We start from the raw sequence: 20,177 nt of genomic DNA, 5'->3' as shown, positions 1-20,177 counted from the left end.
TGGAAGACATTAAGCTTCTCAGAAGAAGTTTCCTCAACTCAGAAATCATTCATGTTCCTAGGACGGCGAACCTTAAGGCAGATAGCTTAGCACGCAGTGCTCGGAAACAATCGTCTTTCGTCTTACAAATGGATGCAGAGTTACCACCTTGGTTTACAGAGTCAATATGAGTCTGTGAATGTTTGCTGTCAAAAAAAAAAAAAAATAAACATCTATCATATTATATTTTGACTAAAAGTTCAAGTAAACAGATTAAAAACAAAACTTTATCGAACCAAACCACATGAATGATCTAGTCTTCATAACAGAGCAGCTAAGAACAGAGAAAAAGGTATGTAAACCAGGTTGGTCACTGCCTATAATAAAAAGCGAGAGATTAGTAAATAAATAGAAATAAAAGGATCAGAAACGAAAAACAAAAACTGATTTAAAAAAATACCTTTTCAATTTCCGTCTCTCTGTTTCCACGATTCACGCCTTGACCATCCCAATTTATCGTAGAGAGGAGCTCTGAGAACGATTCGCTGAGAGATGAGTTTCCAAGATTTGGAAGCTGGAAGAGGAAGATCAAGGAAGACCAATGGTGGCCGGCAAGATTCGACGCAAGCCGTGGCTTCGGGAATATTCCAGATCAATACCGGAGTTTCCACGTTTCAGCGGCTCGTTAACACGCTCGGTACTCCCAGAGACACGCCCGAGCTCCGTGATAAGCTGTAATAACAATAACTTTTAAAATTCAAATTTAATCGAATTGATTTGTGGAAATTGAAATTGAAATTGAAATTGAATTGTTGATTTTGGGGTATAGGCACAAGACACGGTTGCACATAGGGCAGCTTGTGAAGGACACGTCAGCTAAACTTAAGGAAGCTAGTGAAACTGATCATCAAACTGGTGTCAATGTAAAAGTTTTAATCTTTCCTCTTTTTTGATTTTATGTGAATCTTATCAAGTAGTAGTTTTGTTGTTAGAGTTAGTGTTTGTCAAAATGTGTAGCCAAGTAAGAAGATAGCAGATGCTAAGCTTGCAAAGGACTTTCAAGCTGTGTTGAAAGAGTTTCAGAAAGCTCAGCAAACTGCTGCTGAACGAGAAACTGCTTATGCTCCTTTGGTGCCTCCTTCTGCTCAAACAACTAGGTAACTAGGTGCTATGTTAAGCTCAAGTTCTGAATCAATAAGTAGAATTTGAATGTGATGATATCATGATCAAAAGCATCAACTTTGTTAACTGTTTTGTCTGGTATACTCCCTCCTTTAGAGAGCCCTCTATTTTCTCTTCCATCTAGGTTGTTCTTGATTATATGAAGCAAAAGGTTTGACTTTGTCAACTGTTTGTCTGGTTTTACTCCTTTCAATTCGTTCTTCTGTATAGTTAAAAAGTTGTTATCATAGACGATGATGAAGAAGGTTTATGTTGTTCTTGGTGATTTCTATGTCGATCGTTAGAGTTACAAGTGTTATGAGTTATGGTTTTAATAAATCGTGTTTTCTTATCTGTCTTTGCTTCATATGTAGCTACTCAGCGGGTGAAGCAGATAAGATCTCGGAACAGAGGGCACAAGTTATGGAGTCAAAAAGGTTGGTTGGTGATACCAGAACATCTCTTTCTGTTGCAACTTATCTTCCTCTTGTTTGCAGGCAGGAGCTTGTGTTGTTAGACAACGAGATTGCATTCAATGAGGCTGTGATCGAAGAAAGAGAGCAAGGGATACAAGAAATCCATACTCAGATTGGTGAGGTTAACGAAATATTCAAAGATCTTGCGGTTCTGGTTAACGATCAAGGAGTCATGATAGGTAAAGGAGTCTATATAAACTCGATAAGAACATACCCAAAATATTTACAGTTAGAGCTCACTTTCTTGTTTTTCGCGTAGATGATATTGGAACTCACATTGATAACTCTCGAGCTGCAACTTCACAGGGAAGATCTCAGCTCGCACAGGCCGCAAAAACACAAAGATCAAACTCATCTCTGGTAAGAACATCCAACACTTTAGGAACCTTAGGGATGGGTTTAGGCCACACTCTAATGGTCTTGAACTTGTTTACACGCAGACATGCTTGCTCTTGGTGATATTTGGCATTGTACTCCTGATCGTGATAATCGTACTCGCAGCTTGATTTTGGAAACCAAGAACAAGTTTTATCTAATGTGTTCATCGATCTTAAAGCATCAATGAGTGGAATTTAAACTTGGTATATAACGTAATTTGCAGACAAAACGTAGAAGTTGGGTTTTGTATTCGTTTAGTTTGGTTCGGTTGTAATATAGTGCGTGCGTGCGTGGTTTTGTTGTGCAAACTGTGTTGGAGATGATTAAAAGTCTGTTGCTTGTGCGTTCTCCTACCATGCAAGAGATTGGTTGTGAACCGGTTTACAATTTGCCCGAATGGTATTGATATTTGAGAGGAAACAAAATTACAACGAAGACCAAAAGCTGATTCATGACTGCTTTGAATTCTTACAAGTTTCAGCTTTGTATTCTCTATCAATTTACTAGTTCATGAACTCTTAAGACCTAACCAATATACTAATTTTATTTTTACTCTTTTCAAAATAATGAATTTTATTATTAATATTTTTATTAGCTAAAAAATTTAAAGTAACCATCCAATCAATTTTTTAGAGAATGGATTCTAAAATATTGACAATAAGGTTAAGTAAAAATAGTTCGTTTAACATATATAATATGAAAATATTATAAAAGAGCATTTTGAATAAACTTGTCAGTAAAATATAATTAATTATTTTTTTTTTGTAAATTTTACATATTTGTTAAGAGATCTTTGGTATTATTTATTTAAAATGATTTTTATTTCAATAACTTAATTAAATTATTCTACATTAGTGTCTGTTAGTCAAATTGCAAAGGCAATTAGGAAAAGGAAAACTTGTTAGGAAATGCACGGTCAAATTTGTGGTAAACCAGAATTTATGGGATCGGAAAGACACACATAAAATGGTTAAGAGAGTGCGGTCAATGTTGCATACGTCTCCGAATCTACTACAAATCTTTTATCATCAACCTGATAATTTTACAAGCTCTCAACTTACACCCGACCCCAAATACTTAATTTTTTTACAAAAGAAAAATTATCTCACGAGAAATATTTTGTTTTTTTTCTTCTTTTTCTTATTTAAAGTATGATTTTGTTCAGTCATCCCATCTGATCCTTTAAAAATCTGGACCCTTGGTGATAAGTCTCAGATGATTGAAGTGTATGAGATGAACTCAACAACAATGAAGTTCAGAATCACAGACCAAGCTACACAAAACAGGGTTTTCCGCCGAGGAATATGGAATCTCGCCGGGTTTCCAGTCGTCATGACGCAATGGAAGCCGTTTGTTGAAGAAGGAAAAACAGAGGAATCCATCTTGCTATGGGTTCACTTACGAAACGTCCCTTTAAACATGTTCTCTTGGAAAGTTCTTAGCTTTGTGACGAGTCCATTTTGTGTGCCTGTGAGACTTCACCCGGATACAGCACAATGCAAGGATCTAGAAGTTGCAAAAGTTTTCGCAGGTTTTTGCGGGTTTCTAAATATTGGAATTTTCACAAAAACTCAACCAATTTTTTTCTGGATCACATGGTTTACTGGTTCAACAACGGGTCCATGTAGGGTTTCAAAACAAAAACCAATGTTCCCATTAGAGCATAGCATGTAGTTAATATTTATTATAATGGTATCAACTGGTGATTTCAAACGCTTCAGCGAGATAATGTAATGACATGTGGCTTGTGTGTGTCAGCTTCATATATGACGATCAGGGATTGCTTGCAAGAGCATGTGTTTTTGACGTTTGGTTTCTTCTTCTTAGAGAAGCGTTCAGGTGTTTTGCTCAGAGAGGAATTAAGAAGAAGAAGAAGAAGAAGCAAGTAACCTCACTTCATCGATGATTTTCTCTGCTTCCACCATTTGATTTTGCCGAAGATAAACGTTTTCTTGCTGTTTACGGTAGGTCTATGTGTCAGCCCAATAAAAAACAAGTGAGCCGGAGAATAGAAAAAGCCCAAAATAACAGATTAAAATTAAAAAGATCCATAAACAATCAATCAAAACGAGGAAACTAATTTCGCGCTCCCTCCTTATCTCTCAAGTCTCAATATTAATAGTTTCACTTGCTGTTTCTCAGACTCTCTCTCTTTCTTTCTTTCTTTCTTCTCCAAGAACCCCCTTTCAGATCGAGTCTTCGACCTGTGAAAGTTTCAGAGAATGGACGGTCTTCCTGATTACGTAAGATTTGATCGACCAGTGAATCTCTTTCAAGGTTCATGAATCCGTTACGACGATTGATTAAAGCAAACTCTTTCTTCTTTATTTGCTCAGTTTCAGTATCGTGCGATAGTAGAGGAATGCATTGAAAACAACCTGACCAAGGATGAGACTGAGAGATATGTAGAGGAAGTCCACCAAATCCCAATTCAAGATACCAACCGAGGTAAACTCCATGTCACCAAAGCATTAATGGGTAACCTTCATCAATGATTCGAGATTCTTTGATTTGATTGTCTAGTTTGGGATCATCTTGAAAGGACGAATCCAGATTTGTTCATAGCGTACAATGCAAGGATGCGTGAGCGCAATGCAAGAATCCCTAAGCGCGTTGCGAAACGTACGCAGATAGAAACCCTTATCTTTTCTTGTCGCACAAGTTTCGTTTTTTGATTAAGAATCTTTTTTTTTTGACTGGTTTATAGTCATCAAATAGAAACAGAGCTTATTTTTTCTTAATTCTCTTGTGATTGTTGCGTAGCTTCTTCACCACCAGAGGTAACTTCCGCAAGGAGACGTAAAGTGCGTGGGACTAAGAAAGAATACCGTCTATCTCCTTATTGTCGCCGTAACTAAACGTGTCCTTGTTCTTTGATTTTCTCACTCAAAAAACTGTTTGTTGACACATTGTCTTTGCTTCTTTTAGCGTTGTTGACTGCTATAAATGTCCCGGATGCATCACCACAAGAAGCTTCTTCTTATCCTAATGCTCTAGAGAACCAAAACCTTCAAGCCTCCCAGCAGCAGCCAGCTTATCCCAGTGATTAAACAAATACTCTCAGCTTTCCTCTCTGTTTCTCTTTTTGTGCCTTTTCTTGAATCTCAAACGTTATATGTGTTGGCTTCTTTTTACAGACGACTTTTGGCAGCAGCTTTTGAGTACTTTGGGTCAGATTCAGAGTAATACAGACCAAATGCTCAAACTCTTGACCGATGGACATGGATTTGGACCACATCTTTCTGCTGCGCGATCCTCCAAGAGACAGCGAGTTGGAGAGGCAGAAGAGAGAGGTAAAAATGAAGAAGCAGAGAAGCTGCAGAAGAAAGAGGAAGGTGACGATAATGAAGCAGAGAAGCCGCGTGAGAATGAGAGAGCTGGCGATGAAGAAGCAGAGAAGCTGCAGGAGAATGAGAGAGGTGACAATGAAGAAGCAGAGAAGCTGCAGGAGAACGAGGAAGGTAACGATGGAGAAGCAGAGAAGCTTCAGGATTAGATCTGCCACAAAAAACGCATGGAAAAGTTCTCACGTAAGCATAGTTATTGATTAACAGAACATATTGCAAAGACACATTACTTTCTTATTGTCATCCTAGACACTACTACTAGGTACTAGCTACGCTGTTAAAGAAAAACATTGGGAACATTTTATTATCTGTTTTTTTTTGCTTGGCCTCTCTCTCCAGGCTTTGTGTTGTTGTTGGTCCCAGAACCGAAACTGTGGAGAAGAGATAAACATGTAACAAGTTCAAAAATACATGTATCCATTCAAACTGTTGGTCCCAGAACCGAAATACTTATAAATATATACAAATAGTGAAAAGTACATGTCTAAAATAGCTACAGTATACTTAAAACACCAACAATACTTAAAATATCTATTGATTCTCAATCTAAATATTCAAACCAAACCAATTTATATGTTAATTTTAGGTACTTTGGCATATGCTATTCAAATTTATATGTAATATATAGTTTTGTTTATATTTTGAGAAATTTAAAATATATAATGAGTTTTTAAAATTTTAAAATAATTTAAATGGGTTATCCGAACCCGAACCGAATCCGTAAAGATCCGAACCGAAATTTAGAAATACCCGAATGGAGCTGAAATCTTTGAACCCGAAAACCCAAAATCCGAATAGACCCGAACCAAACCCGAATAGGTACCCGAACGCCCACCCCTACCAGCATCATTAGTGGTTCAATTTCTCAGTGGAGTACCCGATGAGTTTAATATTAATATAGTTTTATCGTGTAATTAAAATTAAAACCAATAATATGTAGAACCATTCATAAAGTAACATGTAGCATATAAATCTATGATGGACTTGGCAAAGTCTCTCTGCGACCAGACGTTTCTTCCCATTTGACACTCTCACTTGCTTTATTAATTTTTTTTATTATTATAAATGTCAGAGATTTCATGAGGTACTCTTCCACTGCGGGTGCTCTATAAGGCCTCTATAAGGCCATCTGTATTGGTAAAAAAAACTTCAGTTTTTCAAAAATATTATTTTATTTTTTTCTGCTTTTCAAAGTCATTTGAACCACTAATAAAAAGATAACTGTAGAATTAACGACTCAAAAGTATCTTCATCGCGAATCGATTCTTCTCTTCTCTTTTTTACTTTTTCTTTCTTCCTTTCGAAATTTTTTATATTTTTATATTTGCTGAAAGATGGTGGAAGAGCTTTCACTGCGCATGACCTAAGCAATATAGTCTCTCATCATTATAAATTGAATCTACAATACTAAAAGCAAGATATAGAAAGCATGGAGCATGTCCACCTCATCTTAAAAAATCAACCAATCAAATGTTTCTAAATTGCCATGTCATTCTTTTGTTAATCGAGATAGATTGGCCCATTTTTAACGAGCCCGAACCTCTTTCTAAATACACTGCTTCTGAGTTGTCTCCGTCTCTTCGCCTTCAAGATCATCGCTCCGACTTCTGCAATCCAACAGCTTTCATCGAACAACTATATACGACCTCCATACAACACATTGCATTACAAAGATCTCAAAAAAACTCAAAAGAGCTAGACGTCGTACCGCTGCAGTGGCCGATTATCGGAAAAAACTCAAAATAGCTCGAGTCCCGAGTTCGAACAGGTTCGAATAGTCTACTCCGCCCTATTCGAATTTGCCCAGATTCAATTGCATCCTTCTATAGAATATGTACTTTAGTTCGAAAAGGGTTTGATTTGCGTTGAATCTAGGTCTCCTTGACGTCTCAATCTGGGGGCATCGGATTTAATTGAAACTAGATTTTGACCCGCGCTTAGAAAGCGCGGATTTATTTTTTGAATTTAATAATTTTTAATATAAATTTTTATATAAGATAGTTTATAAGTTTGGTCATATTATTCGGAACAACCCATACCAAATTGAAAAAATGAAACCAAACCTGAACCAAAATTTATAAATAACCGAACATATTATATATCTCTAGAACCAAGATAAATAGTTACCTGAATTTTTAAAATACAAATTATATACCTACAAATATTAATTATATGTAATTTCTAAATAACCAAATATCTTAAATATACTATTTATAAGCTGAATTATCCAATAAAAACAAATTACTCAAACATTTTTTCAAATATTTTAAAAAATATCTTAATAAGTCCTCAACATTCAGTCTAATTTTCCAAAGGAACCAAAACCAATAAGTGGTATCCACAGTCAAACCAGTAAACGCAGTCACCATATATAATCTAGTTTCAATTTAATAAAAATCCATTATTTAAAATCCTTTAAAATCTAAAACCCCTATTAACTCGTGAATCTATACCAGAGGACATGGTAAAAATCTAAAATAACATGATAATATTTTTCAAAATTTGATTTAATTTCTCATATAAATTTTACTAAGATATAAAATTGAATAAACTACATTGTTTTTATGTTATACATTTTAGTTTATAGGCTTTATAATGACTATTTTAAGATTAAATTTTCGAGTTTTAGATATAAAATTATTATTAAGTTGAGTATAGTTGAGTTAACTATAAATGTTAACAATATATAATCTATTTTATTTAAACATAAAAAACATTCTAAAAATGCTATAATTTCCTGAGAAAATATTTATACAAAACCCTTTTCCCTAATAAACTCAGTTGTAAAAGATTTTCATCACAAAAATAACCTAAGAAGGTTTTCAAAGAAAAAGCTATAATTTTGAAATATAATTAAGCTTTTTGTTGTATTGTGAAGTATTTTTCTAATCGTAATTGGAAGTTAATATGTTTTGACCGTCGAATGGTATCATGTTTTTAACTTTCTGTTAACCGTACTTACATCATGTTTTTATGTTAGTTTGGGTCATAAAACATTTAATATGAATTAAAAATATGATATTGTTCAGATTTTAATTACCAATAAATCCAAATATTTTTATAGTAACTGATGTTGTTAAAAAACGATCGTGAGTTGTATGATTATTAAATTAGTTATAAAATAATCTGTTTTTTTTAAATAGGTATAGTGGCACAAAAGTAACATTTCAAGGAAAAATAGGGGCAAAATATAGCAATGATTCTCAATTAATAATATTGATGTATAAATCTTTGGTGTATCATAGTAAGTTGAGTAATAAATTAGAACATTGATTATTTTATAGTTAGAGAAATATAAGGTAATTGATTATTGTATAATTAGAGAAATATAGGGTGAGACCAAAAAAATAGTTAAGTCTAGTGAGTATGTCCAACAACCTTTCATAAGTAGATTTTTTGGGACTCCTTCCCTTTTAATAGTATAGATTTGCTTGCTTTAAGCTCTCGATTCTAAAGTTTGGTATTGTCTCAGCTCTTTGAACGATGATTAACAACAAAGAGGGATTTGTGGTCTTGCAACTAGGGATAACTTGTGAGGATCTAAAAAGGAATTCAACAAAACTGAAGATGATCTCAAGTCTCTCCAAATTGTTGGTCAGATCATTGGAGAAGTCCTTCGACCTCTCGATAATGAAAGATGTAACCTTTCTCTCTCTCTCTCTCTCTCTCTCTCTCTCTCTCTCTCTCTCTCTCTCTAGCTAATAACCCTATTTTGCTTCTGTGAGATTATTGCTCATTGAATGTTTTGTTCTTGTGTCCTCATAATGATTGTCAAAGCTAGTAGCGGTCCTCGGTATGTGGTAGGCTGCCGTAGCAAAGTGGATAAGGAGAAGCTGATCTCAGCAACTCGAGTTGTTCTTGATATGACCACACTAACAATTATGAGAGCCCTTCCGTGAGAAGTAAGATCCTTGCATCTGATCCTCTCCAGCAGCCATTTTCACCCCTGACATCCCTTCCAATCATCCTAGCACAAGAGAAACCAAGAAGAAAAACAACATCAATGTCATGCATATATAAAGGAAGAGAAATAATTATGAGTTATGAGACAGCTCAGTCATTGTAGAGAACTATAATTTGCTCCAATAATAAACAGTGGTCAACAGGTCAGTTTTACTTAATTTTAGTCTAGAGATGTCATCATTTTCGTTTTGGATCAATGCTATTTATTTTATTATTCCAGATATTGTTTGAGCTCTTGGCCTAGGTGGAACTGCCGTAGGAATGATAAAAGAAAAATACTTGGTTTAGGCAAGTATATGCTATTCAAAGAAATACATCTTTTTGATTCCTCCGAGCCATTTTGAAGCTTGAAGGTTCACTGGGAATATGCTTCAGGCTCTTTATAAGTTGCCCACTTAGGTTTGATTTTGTTTATTTCTGTCTTTTCCCCAGGCGTTTACTCAGCATTTGAGTATGTATGCGGGTGATGCTGAAGAAGTATCACAACACTATAGATTGATGTCAAGACATACAAGAGATTGTTTGGATATGTGCTTCTTCCTTTTAACCTCGACATGATCTATGTTTCATTGTCTGATAAAGTTATGATATATTGTAGGAGTGTCCTTTAGATGTTACGCCTACATACCCGTTTCAGGTTAAGAGTATGTGCAGTTGTCTGATTGTCTCATTGAAACGCTTAACAAAGATGAAGTGTACTGATTAGCTGTTGCAACTGCAAATTCCTCCCTGAACAAGCCTCCTGCTACTCATCATTACAGTGCCTTTCAAACCCACACACCATCAATGGCCACCTTGAACCTTATGTTCTCTGACTTGAAAGCTGGTTGTTGTGCCAACACGGTCGAAGCCTGACTTCTTAGGTTCGGTGCGGCCTGTAATGTGAAGAAAGGGAGAGAGCTCATAAGACCGACATGCTGTATCGTCATCATTTCATCATTAGTTAACTATCATAATGGTCCACTTTTTGGTTGGGTCACAAAACCTTTGATGGGTCTCACGTTTGGTGGGTCACTCCCAACTAAATTTTGTAAATTTATTTTATTCACAGCAACTTTTGTTTCATGGTCGAAAGCTCAAATCCACGTCAGTCAGTTGCCTCCGATGGGTCTTCTTCATCTCCTTCTATTGTATTCTTCTCTATATTGTTTCTATATTGTAAAATACATGTATTAGCCTACCACTTCTTCTCTGATTCAAACTGTTTTCACAAATCAAATTCACCAGTTTTGTATATTATAAGTTAGCTGCTTTTTTGTTTTTCGTCTAGAAATTTGAGTTCATTCATGTTCATGTTTATTTATAAAGATCTATAATATTTTTTTTCTAAGTTTCAGATACTACATTACCATCCACTTATATTGTAGAATAAGAGAATCCATAAAATTGATTCTCTAGATGATTAAGAGTATTATAAATCTTATGAGGAATTTTTGTGGAACATTTTTTTTTAATTAAATTTTACATTGCAGATAAGTGTATGTGAAGTGTTTCTCAGACTAATGATTAGTTTATTATTGTAGCTTAATGAATGTGTTAGTTTAACAAATACCAATGCCGAATTATAACTTAGGTATACTTGATAGTCGTAAAGTTCGGACTAATACAATAAAACCAATGTTTTGAAATCCGTCATGGAAACTGAACTAGAAGACTGACCAGGTTACAGAACCTTAAGTTAATAAATTAATTAATTTAATTAAATAATAATATATTAGCTATTAAAATATAATACATATTTTATGTTTTAAGAATATTTAGAAAACACTTAAATTTTTTTATTTTTTTATTATCATTTAACATACAAAATATCAAAAAGTAATTCAGACTATATAACAATATTGTAACAAGTTAATAGTTATGACATCTACTAAAAAAAATATCAAGACTTGAAATCCATTAGTATTTAAATGTAAATTGTGAAATGTGAATGGTAAAATTGAACTTTAAATCCAGAAAAAAAATTAAATAATAAAATGTTATAATAGAATGTCAATAACAAAAAAAAAACTAATATCGGCCAAATTACATCAACAAATTTTGGTTCTCTCTATCATCATTCACTTAATTTTTTCTTATGGCATAAATCTTCATCAGAATCTAAAAAACACAAATTAATCACAAATTAAATAATATAAATGAGATTCACGGAAAAAAATAATCAAAAAGAAGCAGAAGATACATATTCGACATCCGGGTGTAGACAAAGATATCAGTATTTTTTTTTAATATGAATAAAAACAAATCTTAATAACATAAATAAGAAATCTAAAAAATAAATAAAAGTTACTTAAACCAGTAGTTCAACCGGTTGCCGGGTTCCAGATTTTAGTTGTTTTTTGCGGGTTTTACTAGGGTTTTAAATAATGGGTTTTCATAAAACCCAACCAGATTATATTTGAGTCACCATATTAACCGGTTCAACCACTGATACATGCCGGGTTTCAAAACACTGAATAAAACCCATACCACCATTGTACATAAAAACATTACCATATCCCACAATCTCTACAACACAAATTTGAAATTACTCCAATTGAGAAAGATTCTTATGAAAACCGGGTCCAAATAAGAAATGAACACAATCCAGTAAAATCAAAAACAAACTTAAAAAATATATTTGACAATATATCAAATCCCGCGCGAAACGCGGACTTCCCCTAGTATTTTTAATGTTTTGTAATTTGACAGATTTAGATAATTTTGTATCTCCATTAGTGAATATTTCACGTAAAGTTCTAAGCAATATAGTATTACTTTTTTTGTTATAGTTTAATATTGTAGAATAATCACTTATATATTAAAAGAGAAGCATTGTAATAAATGCATTCACACTATAATAGACACATGGCAGTCTCATAATGATTTGATAATAAATATGTTAACGTGTTCACACTATATTCATAAATATGTTCACACTATGTACTTTGCATTTTTTTTAATATAAAACTCACATACATAGTTCTAATAAAACTCTGAATTTCTCGGTTCAAATAAAAATAAATAACGAATCAAAAGCCAAACTATATATATATATTATTTTATTGTTTATGGATAAAGTTGAGCAAAATATTCATAAATTTTGATTCGATTCGTTATCCGTTTTGATTTGAACCAAAAAATCTGGATATCCGTAACTCTACGAAACAAATCAAATACTAAAATACAATATCCAAAAAAGAACCAAATCACAAATACTACTTAGGAACATATATCTAATTCGATATGTTATATGGATTTATATACATATATGTAAAGAATTATATATATATATATAAATATATGTTATATATATTATACTTTATATCAGTTTAACAATATTTTTATGAATTAAATTTATTATATTAGGTACTAGAATTTAAAAAAGTTAAATAATGTTTTATTTTTGTAATAAAATGTTATTATTAAAATTTTTAATTATTTTTAAAATTTTATTTTATTTTATTTACGGATCAAATCAGATATTTTTAAAATTCCAAAACAATTCGGATATCCGAGTCACCGAATATCTAGGTGGCTAAAGATCGAATCAACACGAATGCTTCTAAATACTCATATATTTGATCTGTGTCCACCCCTATTTACAAATACAATTTTATTTTCTTTATATGAAAAAATGACTAATGGCAAAGCCTTTTTTATTTTAAATTAATTTTAGTTTTACTTTTCATTTATTATTTGAACAAAAAAGTCATTTAATATTAATTAACAATATCTTTATATATTTGTCAACTATTTGTATATACTTTTTACATACAACATACATGTGCACCTTGATGTGAGCACATTGTAACTAAGTATTCACCACAACTGAAGTATCTAATTTTTTTTAAAGTTGGAATATTTTTCTTAATGTTTATTTCACTACCGACAAAATTGCAGTGAAATGATTTGTCCTAATAGTTTTCTTTTTTTTCTTAAACTATTATCTGTTTAAAACTATAATATGAAACTATTGGTTCGACATGACGACTATCTAAAATTCATAACATGAAAACAAACAAATAATATTAATTTTTGTTTTTACCGGAAAAAATCAAAAAAAATCAAACATTTTAACCGAATAAACGAAAATAAATATTAATTTAAAATAATAGTTATATTTTAAAAGATTAAAAACCAAAAAAAAAACTTAAAACCGAACCAATATCCAGATTAAACAGATTTAATATTTTTTTATTAAAAACTAGGGTTGGCCCGTCCTACGGGCGGGATTGCAACTGAAAAATACATAAATATATAATTAATGTTAACGAATATTTCAAAATGTTTAGCTTACTTTAATTTAAGGTAATATTAGTTTTCATTATGTATGTTTTGTTATTCTTATAATAGATTATGTTTATCTTAATATTGAAGACATGTTTATGAATACATAATAGTTTTATATATTTATTTGTTTATTCTACTGTAGTGATAGTTTTGATAATAAGAAAAATAAAAATTTAGTACAAAAATCTCGGATTAATTATGTGCCAAAATATTATTTTAGATTGATGTCAATGTTCTGTTAGATTTTTAAAAAAATTGATCAATTTTTTTTTTGGATTATTAAATATTTTATCAATGAATTTGGTTTAAAACAATAAGATGATGCAAACGTGGAATACTTAATAAACTTTTACAAATTATAGTGTTAAATTTTTAGACAACTTCTCTTGATGAAATTTCATCAGGAAAATAAAGGATTCAGCTTTATTAATAGTATAACATTAGTTTTAATATTTGTTATTAGATATATACTAAATAAGAGGTGTGCTTGCACGAATTTCTTTTCAAATGTGTCAACGCTCTGATTGTTTTTATTAGGTTAGCAGGTGTCATTTGTAGTAATGGGAAATGTTTTACGTTGCGTGAGTTATATCTGATATTATTTTAATGATTTGTAATTGTATCGTGTATTTCAGATAAAGTAATTTATTTTGAAAGCCTTTCCTCTAAGCTCCCATTTTCCATTTTCCATGAACTCATACACCAAATACCCATAAGCAGGACACATACGAAAGCGAAAGACTAATGGCAATAGGGTTGTGATCAAGTTTATCTTTTGTACCAGACATCGTTATGTACGAAAGAATTAAACCACTGTATTTCTCGTGCGATTCTCTTCTTTTTTTTTTTTCATTTCAGCTTGCTTCCTTCTAGTTCCACCATCATCTGCGCTTTCTCACATGCTTCCATTGTAGCTCTAGACTTGGCCTTCTCCATCTTTGGAATAGCCAGGACTGTCGCCTCGGCACTCCTAGCTTCCTCAAATCTTCGAGCTTCTTACATTCTCCACAGCTTATGCTAATTTTTCAAGAGAAACATGGGAGTCATAAAGTTTTAGACGGAGCAGCTTGCTCATCATCAACTATCCCTGCTTGACACCTATATTTCTAACCGTCCTTTTGTATTAAGTGCTTCTTTCGACACTGAGCTGTACATGTCCATGGTTTGCCTAAGTTCAAGCCTTCATCTTCTCATCTCAGCTTCAATATCTCTCGGTAAGTCAATGACTGGTGTTTATTTGACAGTGAAAACCTTCTTGTCAATGCGAATGGTCGTCACGCTAATGTCTGGTCAGAGTCGGTGTTTTCAACTTCGTTGGTTACGGCGAAGCTCGTCAAGTAACACATACTGCCATCAAGATAAATCAATTTTAGCATGAAAGAATAGAAAACCTTTCTTGAAATGTTATAGTATAAGAGGTGTGGCAGAAGTAACATACCACTACGACGGAGTAATCCTTTGGGGACTCTTCCTCTAACTCCTCAAAATAATGTTTTAAGCCATATAAAGATCGCCAATTTCATCATCAACTATATAAAAGAAACTTCGAGGAAGATTTTCTGATAATCAAGAAATAAACAAATGGATCCCAATCGAACTGAATGTTTGGATTAAAAGCTTGATAATGAATTTATGAATAAAGCGAAACAGAATCAACAGACAAAACAATAATCATTGTCCAATTATTTTAAGATAACAGAAGCTTCTGAAATTGTTTTTTTTTTATAATGAAGACATGAACAAATGGATCTCCATTATAAGAAAAGTTAGGTTTAAAAGTATAATAATCAATACATGAAGAACGCGAAATATAATCAACAAACAAAACAATTATCATCTCCCAAATACATAATGATTTTGACGGTGGATTTACCTGAGCTTCGAGGAGGAGCATGTGAACCCCATTAGCTCGCCGCCGCACTTCACACTCCTGATTTCCCAAAAACTAAGCAGGCGGACATCGACGGTGGAGGGACAACCGCCGGCTTTCAATCGGCAAAGAGGACAGAGGGGTTAGCCATTTTCAAAGGTATATTTCTTAAAAAGCTTATGAATGAGAAGAAAGAACGGATGAATTTCATGGGGCAAAACATACCTTTTTATAGCTGAAGATTATGATGATCGCAGTAAATGGGAAAGCAATGAATGATAGACCGTCAATAGTTGATGCCTCAATTGTAGACGACTCTTCGCTTGAGCGTAACCAGAAAACGTTTCCAGTTTCTCTCAAACGGGAAGATGATCAGGATCGTGTATCTGACGGAATGATAAAGAAGAAGGTGAAACATCACAGTCGGAACCCAAGATCGAGTTTTCGTCTGCAACGGTGAATGTGAGATGGGTTAACTCTAATAGCAAAAACGTTGCATTTTGATATTCATACATGTTAACCTTGTCGGACTGGGCTAATAAAATAACATTACGGTCTGTTAACATGTAAAGCCCATACGATCACGCTCTGATTTAAATGAAACGGAGCATTTAGAAAGAGGACACGTGTCGAGACTATATGACTCGACTTTCTGACCTGGCGCTGACGTGTTTCAATAGGAGAGATACGAACATTTTTTTATATATATAGATAGATAACGAAACTAATAATCACATCCCGCGCAAGGCGCGGGTTATTATCTAGTTTAATTAAGTATTCTTGCTTGCTGATCATATCATTAACGCAAAACTCCACTCTGCTTCAGACAGCTTTGCAAAGTATCAAGATATCATCCAAGAGGTAAGTAACTTGTAAGAAATTTCCCAACCATTGCGAGGTCTGATATCTCATTTCGATCTCGCATGTAAAACGTTGATCCCAAATTATAAGAGGAAGCATCTCAGAACCAGAATGAAATCCGATGAAGAATCAGCGGAAGAGCAATTATACTGCATGATTTTATAATATGGTTTCATGTTTTTGGAACCTATGTGGGTTTGAGACTAGACGATCAAATTCAGAGCTCAAGTTTCAAAACTTTTGGGCTCAGTTTCGGGTATTGTTTTTATTTATAGCGATGAATCAGAAGTTTTGAAAGTTGCTCAACGCCAAGAAAAGTCTCTAAAAAAGTAAGATGTTGAAATCACAATGAAAGATGGTATCAGTTCTGTTGTGGTTCCTGATGAAGTTTTTGTGGATCCGTCTCCCTTATGGGAAGATTTTCTCATTGGGAAATTCTTAGACAAGGCACCACATATAGGAAAAGTCCATGCCATTGTTAACAAAATCTGGATCCTTGGTGATAAGTCTCAGATGATTGAAGTGTATGAGATGAACTCAACAACAATGAAGTTCAGAATCACAGACCAAGCTACACGAAACAGAGTTTTCCGCCGAGGAATGTGGAATCTCGCCGGGGTTCCAGTCGTCATGACGCAATGGAAGCCGTTTGTTGAAGAAGAAAAAACAGAGGAATCCATCCTGCTATGGGTTCACTTACGAAACGTCCCTTTAAACATGTTCTCTTGGAAAGGTCTTAGCTTTGTGATGAATCCAGTGGGTGTGCCTGTGAGACTTCACCCGGACACAGCACAATGCAAGGATCTAGAGGTTGCAAAAGTTTCGTTGGTTTTTGCGGGTTTCTAAATATTGGATTTTTCACAAAACCCATACCAGATTTTTTCTGGGTCACATGATTTACCGGTTCAACCGCGGATCCAGGTCGGGTTTCAAAACAAAAACCAATGTTCCCATTAGAGCATAGCATGCAGTTAGTAATTATTATAATGGTTTCAACTGGTGATTTCAAACGCTTCAGCGAGATAATGTAATGACATGTGGCTTGTGTGTGTCAGCTTCATATATGACGATCAGGGATTGCTTGCAAGAGCATGTGTTTTTGACGTTTGGTTTCTTCTTATTAGAGAAGCGTTCAGGTGTTCTGGTCAGAGAAGAATTAAGAAGAAGAAGAAGAAGCAAGTAACCTCACTTCATCGATGATTTTCTCTGCTTCCACCATTTGATTTTGCCGAAGATAAACGTTTTCTTGCTGTTTACGGTAGGTCTATGTGTCAGCCCAATAAAAAACAAGTGAGCCGGAGAATAAAAAAGCCCAAAATAACAGATTAAAATTAAAACGAGGAAACTAATTTCGCGCTGCCTCCTTATCTCTCAAGTCTCAATATTTAGTTTCACTTGCTGTTTCTCAGACTCTCTCTCTCTCTCTTTCTTTCTTTCTTCTCCAAGAACCCCCTTTCAGATCGAGTCTTCGACCTGTGAAAGTTTCAGAGAATGGACGGTCTTCCTGATTACGTAAGATTTGATCGACCAGTGAATCTCTTTCAAGGTTCATGAATCCGTTACGACGATTGATTAAAGCAAACTCTTTCTTCTTTATTTGCTCAGTTTCAGTATCGTGCGATAGTAGAGGAATGCATTGAAAACAACCTGACCAAGGATGAGACTGAGAGATATGTAGAGGAAGTCCACCAAATCCCAATTCAAGATACCAACCGAGGTAAACTCCATGTCACCAAAGCATTAATGGGTAACCTTCATCAATGATTCGAGATTCTTTGATTTGATTGTCTAGTTTGGGATCATCTTGAAAGGACGAATCCAGATTTGTTCATAGCGTACAATGCAAGGATGCGTGAGCGCAATGCAAGAATCCCTAAGCGCGTTGCGAAACGTACGCAAATAGAAACCCTTATCTTTTCTTGTCGCACAAGTTTCGTTTTTTGATTAAGAATCTTTTTTTTTTGACTGGTTTATAGTCATCAAATAGAAACAGAGCTTATTTTTTCTTAATTCTCTTGTGATTGTTGCGTAGCTTCTTCACCACCAGAGGTAACTTCCGCAAGGAGACGTAAAATGCGTGGGACTAAGAAAGAATACCGTCTATCTCCTTATTGTCGCCGTAACTAAACGTGTCCTTGTTCTTTGATTTTCTCACTCAAAAAACTGTTTGTTGACACATTGTCTTTGCTTCTTTTAGCGTTGTTGACTGCTATAAATGTCCCGGATGCATCACCACAAGAAGCTGCTTCTTCTGCTAATGCTCTAGAGAACCAAAACCTTCAAGCCTCCCAGCAGCAGCCAGCTTATCTCAGTGATTAAACAAATACTCTCAGCTTTCCTCTCTGTTTCTCTTTTTTTTTTGTGCCTTTTTCTGAATCTTAAACGTTATGTGTGTTGGCTTCTTTTTACAGACGACTTTTGGCAGCAGCTTTTGAGTACTTTGGGTCAGATAAAGAGTAACACACAGTATTTGAATACTTTGGGTCAGATTCAGAGTAATACAGACCAAATGCTCAAACTCTTGACCGATGGACATGGATTTGGACCACATCTTTCTGCTGCGCGATCCTCCAAGAGACAGCGAGTTGGAGAGGCAGAAGAGAGAGGTAAAAATGAAGAAGCAGAGAAGCTGCAGAAGAAAGAGGAAGGTGACGATAATGAAGCAGAGAAGCCGCAGGAGAATGAGAGAGCTGGCGATGAAGAAGCAGAGACGCGGCAGGAGAATGAGAGAGGTGACAACGAAGAAGCAGAGAAGCTGCAGGAGAAAGAGGAAGGTAACGATGGAGAAGCAGAGAAGCTGCAGGATTACATCTGCCACAAAAAACGCATGGAAAAGTTCTCACATTAGCGTAGTTATTGATTAACAGAACATATTGCAAAGACACATTACTTTCTTATTGTCATCCTAGACACTACTACTAGGCACCAGAGCTACGCTGTTAAAAAAAAACATTGGGAACATTTTATTATCTGTTTTTTTTTTTGCTTGGCCTCTCTCTCCAGGCTTTGTGTTGTTGTTGGTCCCAGAACCGAAACTGTGGAGAAGAGATAAACATGTAACAAGTTCAAAAATACATGTATCCATTCTATCAAACCTCAGTCCATTTATTTGTGTGGCAAAATATAACCAAAAAAAAAAAAGAGAAAGCAAAGCACAAGTGTCTTGTGATGCTTATTCCTCTGACAAGGAAACCCAAAAGATAAGTGCAAAAATCCAAATGAGAAGGAACCATATGGCCTAAAGACTCGTTGAGCCAGGCATTCCAAACCATGGTAACTTTCATTTACCATTACAATTTCAAACCAAATGTAATATCCGTTTTTCTCTGGAGCTATTGTTCAGACCCAAGTTTGAAACAGTAAATCCATTAAACCTTGTTCATAAACTCCCATAAGAACGTTGAAAGTCATTATATAATATGTACTTAATAAGTCAAGTATAACCACATAAACACTTGCAAATTTCTGTGTTTTGTATAATAATATTTAAAAATCGTGACAGTAACTTCCTTCAAACGTGCAAGTTAACAAAGTTGTTCTTTTTTTTTTTGATAAAAATGTAAAGATATTATTACCAGTTTTAAGATTTTGACAGAAATACAATGAGAACAAGAAACAGAAAAAATAAAATAAAAACTAGACAGCAACTCAACCTAATCTAAGCAGGGACAGACACAACAAGCAATAAACGCTATCAAGAGGCTTCTACCAATCCGCAAATCGCTTGCCGCAAAAGAAAGAGTTACAGTTATTAAGAGAGCTGGAACCCGGTAATATTGGCTTCCCCGATGATCACTATTTAAGAATTAACTCAACCAAGAACAGCTCGCTGATGACATCTTGAGCATCCACCCACAAGAAATGGAAGCA

The 20,177-nt window shown here is 34.3% G+C and overlaps 3 protein-coding genes across 4 annotated transcripts; all 3 read left to right on the top strand.

Moving 5' to 3' along the window:
- The first annotated feature begins 394 nt into the window (after nucleotides 1–394).
- On the top strand, nucleotides 395–2,341 carry LOC125599803 (syntaxin-22-like). The gene is made up of 7 exons (XM_048772886.1): nucleotides 395–713; nucleotides 809–902; nucleotides 997–1,136; nucleotides 1,515–1,577; nucleotides 1,638–1,795; nucleotides 1,876–1,976; nucleotides 2,057–2,341. Exons 1-7 carry the CDS (start codon nucleotides 532–534, stop codon nucleotides 2,120–2,122), a joined length of 804 nt encoding a protein of 267 aa, XP_048628843.1. The 5' UTR covers nucleotides 395–531; the 3' UTR covers nucleotides 2,123–2,341.
- A 1,551-nt stretch (nucleotides 2,342–3,892) lies between these two features.
- LOC125599802 lies at nucleotides 3,893–5,839 on the top strand. The gene is made up of 6 exons (XM_048772885.1): nucleotides 3,893–4,237; nucleotides 4,331–4,442; nucleotides 4,518–4,616; nucleotides 4,758–4,844; nucleotides 4,923–5,036; nucleotides 5,132–5,839. The coding sequence occupies exons 1-6, from the start codon at nucleotides 4,217–4,219 to the stop codon at nucleotides 5,488–5,490; spliced, it is 792 nt and encodes a 263-aa protein (XP_048628842.1). The 5' UTR covers nucleotides 3,893–4,216; the 3' UTR covers nucleotides 5,491–5,839.
- An 11,130-nt stretch (nucleotides 5,840–16,969) lies between these two features.
- Nucleotides 16,970–19,424, top strand: LOC125574846. Of its 2 annotated transcripts, none has more exons than XM_048772883.1 (6): nucleotides 16,970–17,819; nucleotides 17,913–18,024; nucleotides 18,100–18,198; nucleotides 18,340–18,426; nucleotides 18,505–18,618; nucleotides 18,719–19,424. In XM_048772883.1, exons 1-6 carry the CDS (start codon nucleotides 17,799–17,801, stop codon nucleotides 19,153–19,155), a joined length of 870 nt encoding a protein of 289 aa, XP_048628840.1. In that variant the 5' UTR covers nucleotides 16,970–17,798; the 3' UTR covers nucleotides 19,156–19,424. The 2 variants fall into 2 exon arrangements, with proteins under 2 accessions (XP_048628840.1, XP_048628841.1); XM_048772884.1 differs by having other exon boundaries at nucleotides 16,973–17,819; nucleotides 17,919–18,024; nucleotides 18,719–19,423.
- The last annotated feature ends 753 nt before the right edge of the window (nucleotides 19,425–20,177 follow it).

The sequence above is a fragment of the Brassica napus genome, unplaced genomic scaffold, assembly GCF_020379485.1.
Source record: "Brassica napus cultivar Da-Ae unplaced genomic scaffold, Da-Ae ScsIHWf_19;HRSCAF=41, whole genome shotgun sequence".
NCBI classification, from domain to species: domain Eukaryota; kingdom Viridiplantae; phylum Streptophyta; class Magnoliopsida; order Brassicales; family Brassicaceae; genus Brassica; species Brassica napus.
This window is presented reverse-complemented; position numbering and strand designations above follow the sequence as displayed.

Coding starts and splice junctions, on each gene's coding strand:
- LOC125599803 (XM_048772886.1), top strand. CDS start 532: ATGAGTTTCCAAGATTTGGAAGCTGGAAGAGGAAGATCAAGGAAGACC. Junction 714..808: donor CCCGAGCTCCGTGATAAGCT/GTAATAACAATA, acceptor TTTGGGGTATAG/GCACAAGACACGGTTGCACA. Junction 1,578..1,637: donor CAAGTTATGGAGTCAAAAAG/GTTGGTTGGTGA, acceptor TCTTGTTTGCAG/GCAGGAGCTTGTGTTGTTAG.
- LOC125599802 (XM_048772885.1), top strand. CDS start 4,217: ATGGACGGTCTTCCTGATTAC. Junction 4,238..4,330: donor TGGACGGTCTTCCTGATTAC/GTAAGATTTGAT, acceptor TTATTTGCTCAG/TTTCAGTATCGTGCGATAGT. Junction 4,443..4,517: donor AATTCAAGATACCAACCGAG/GTAAACTCCATG, acceptor TTGATTGTCTAG/TTTGGGATCATCTTGAAAGG.
- LOC125574846 (XM_048772883.1), top strand. CDS start 17,799: ATGGACGGTCTTCCTGATTAC. Junction 18,025..18,099: donor AATTCAAGATACCAACCGAG/GTAAACTCCATG, acceptor TTGATTGTCTAG/TTTGGGATCATCTTGAAAGG. Junction 18,427..18,504: donor TCTATCTCCTTATTGTCGCC/GTAACTAAACGT, acceptor TGCTTCTTTTAG/CGTTGTTGACTGCTATAAAT.